This window comes from Cystoisospora suis, assembly GCF_002600585.1.
Source record: "Cystoisospora suis strain Wien I chromosome Unknown contig_6872, whole genome shotgun sequence".
NCBI lineage: Eukaryota > Apicomplexa > Conoidasida > Eucoccidiorida > Sarcocystidae > Cystoisospora > Cystoisospora suis.
In genome coordinates this window covers 1318-2452 of record NW_027159659.1, presented here as the reverse complement: position 1 = coordinate 2452, position 1135 = coordinate 1318, and the positions used below count along the sequence as shown (strand labels likewise).

General features: G+C 46.9%; 1 protein-coding gene across 1 annotated transcript in view; it reads right to left on the bottom strand.

Annotated features, from left to right (window-relative positions):
* Positions 1-828, bottom strand: part of CSUI_010194 (uncharacterized protein) — a gene marked incomplete at its 3' end in the record, with an annotated part of 2007 nt that extends 1179 nt beyond the window's left edge. Inside the window, exon 1 of the mRNA XM_068070299.1 lies at positions 470-828. Coding sequence (XP_067917725.1) covers positions 470-474 — 5 coding nt within the window. The remainder of the gene's footprint in view (positions 1-469) is intronic.
* Positions 829-1135: the final 307 nt, after the last annotated feature.

Here is a 1135-nt window from a genome sequence, read left to right as displayed (position 1 = left end):
AAGTAGAAAAAATAGGTGTTTGCGAAGACATGTATATATAGAGAGAAGATGACGGATACAGAGGGGTGAAAGAAGATAATGAGGAGATCTTCTCAGGAGAGTACGAGAAGAAGCGAGAAAATGGAGAGGTATCTTTACTTCCTTTCGCCATGAAGGAAGGGAGAGGGATAGGACAGAAAACGTTTCCTCGGAAAACTATGCAAAAGAGGAGAGAGGAACGTAGTACCGACCCTGAGAAGAATAGGGAAGTCTTGCACCTAGTGTGCGTCTTCTGTGGAAAAGTCAAGTAGAGCTTCAAGTTGAGAATCGAGACAAGACAGTCGAGCCCGAGCGTGAGAGATTTGTATGTATACAGCACGTCTCACATCTATCTTTCTTATCTCGTCAGGAAAGTCGCTATTCACTCATTGGATCTCGTTAGGATGACGTACTAGCGGGCAGACTACGCCTGACAGGGTTGGCGGGTTACTTCATTCTGGCGGCATTTCTACAGGCGGTGACGAATCTCCTCGTTGCTGATACACACACCTACTACAAGACATGTATCAAACACTCCCTTTCTTCTCTAGCGACATCGCAGGAGCGCGCTGTTAGGAAGTCAGTTCTTCTTTTCTCTTGGTAAAAGAGGACTCGGTGGGGAGTGATGAGAGAGAGAAAGACATCAGAAAAGAGGAACAGCCAACCACACTAGGGGAAGAAAAGCGAGGGTGTAAACCGTCGAGCGAGTGAAGAAAAAGAAAGAGGGGGAAGAGAGAGAGAAAGGCGATCAACCTCTTCTCAATCTGTGAGGTGTACGTACAACAACGGGAGAAAACAACTCAGTTCGGGTGTGTGAAGGATGGAAGTTAGCGGTCTTGTAGCTTTCTGTCAAGCTAGCTTCTCACGGCCCTTCGAAAACATTCAGGAACACATATCTGCCGGGCTTTCTTTCCTGAGTGCATGCGCATGCGTCGATACTCGCCATCGATCTTTACGGCAGAAGCCTAACACTTGGGCTTTCTCACAGTTACCTAGACTTGCGTGAACTTTCTTAGAGATTAGTACCCGGCTTCTTCAATCTTTCCGGAGAAGCTCTCCTCTCCAGGGTAGAGCGACTCTCTAGTAATTCTTCCTTTTTTCCTGAGCTTACCTTCTT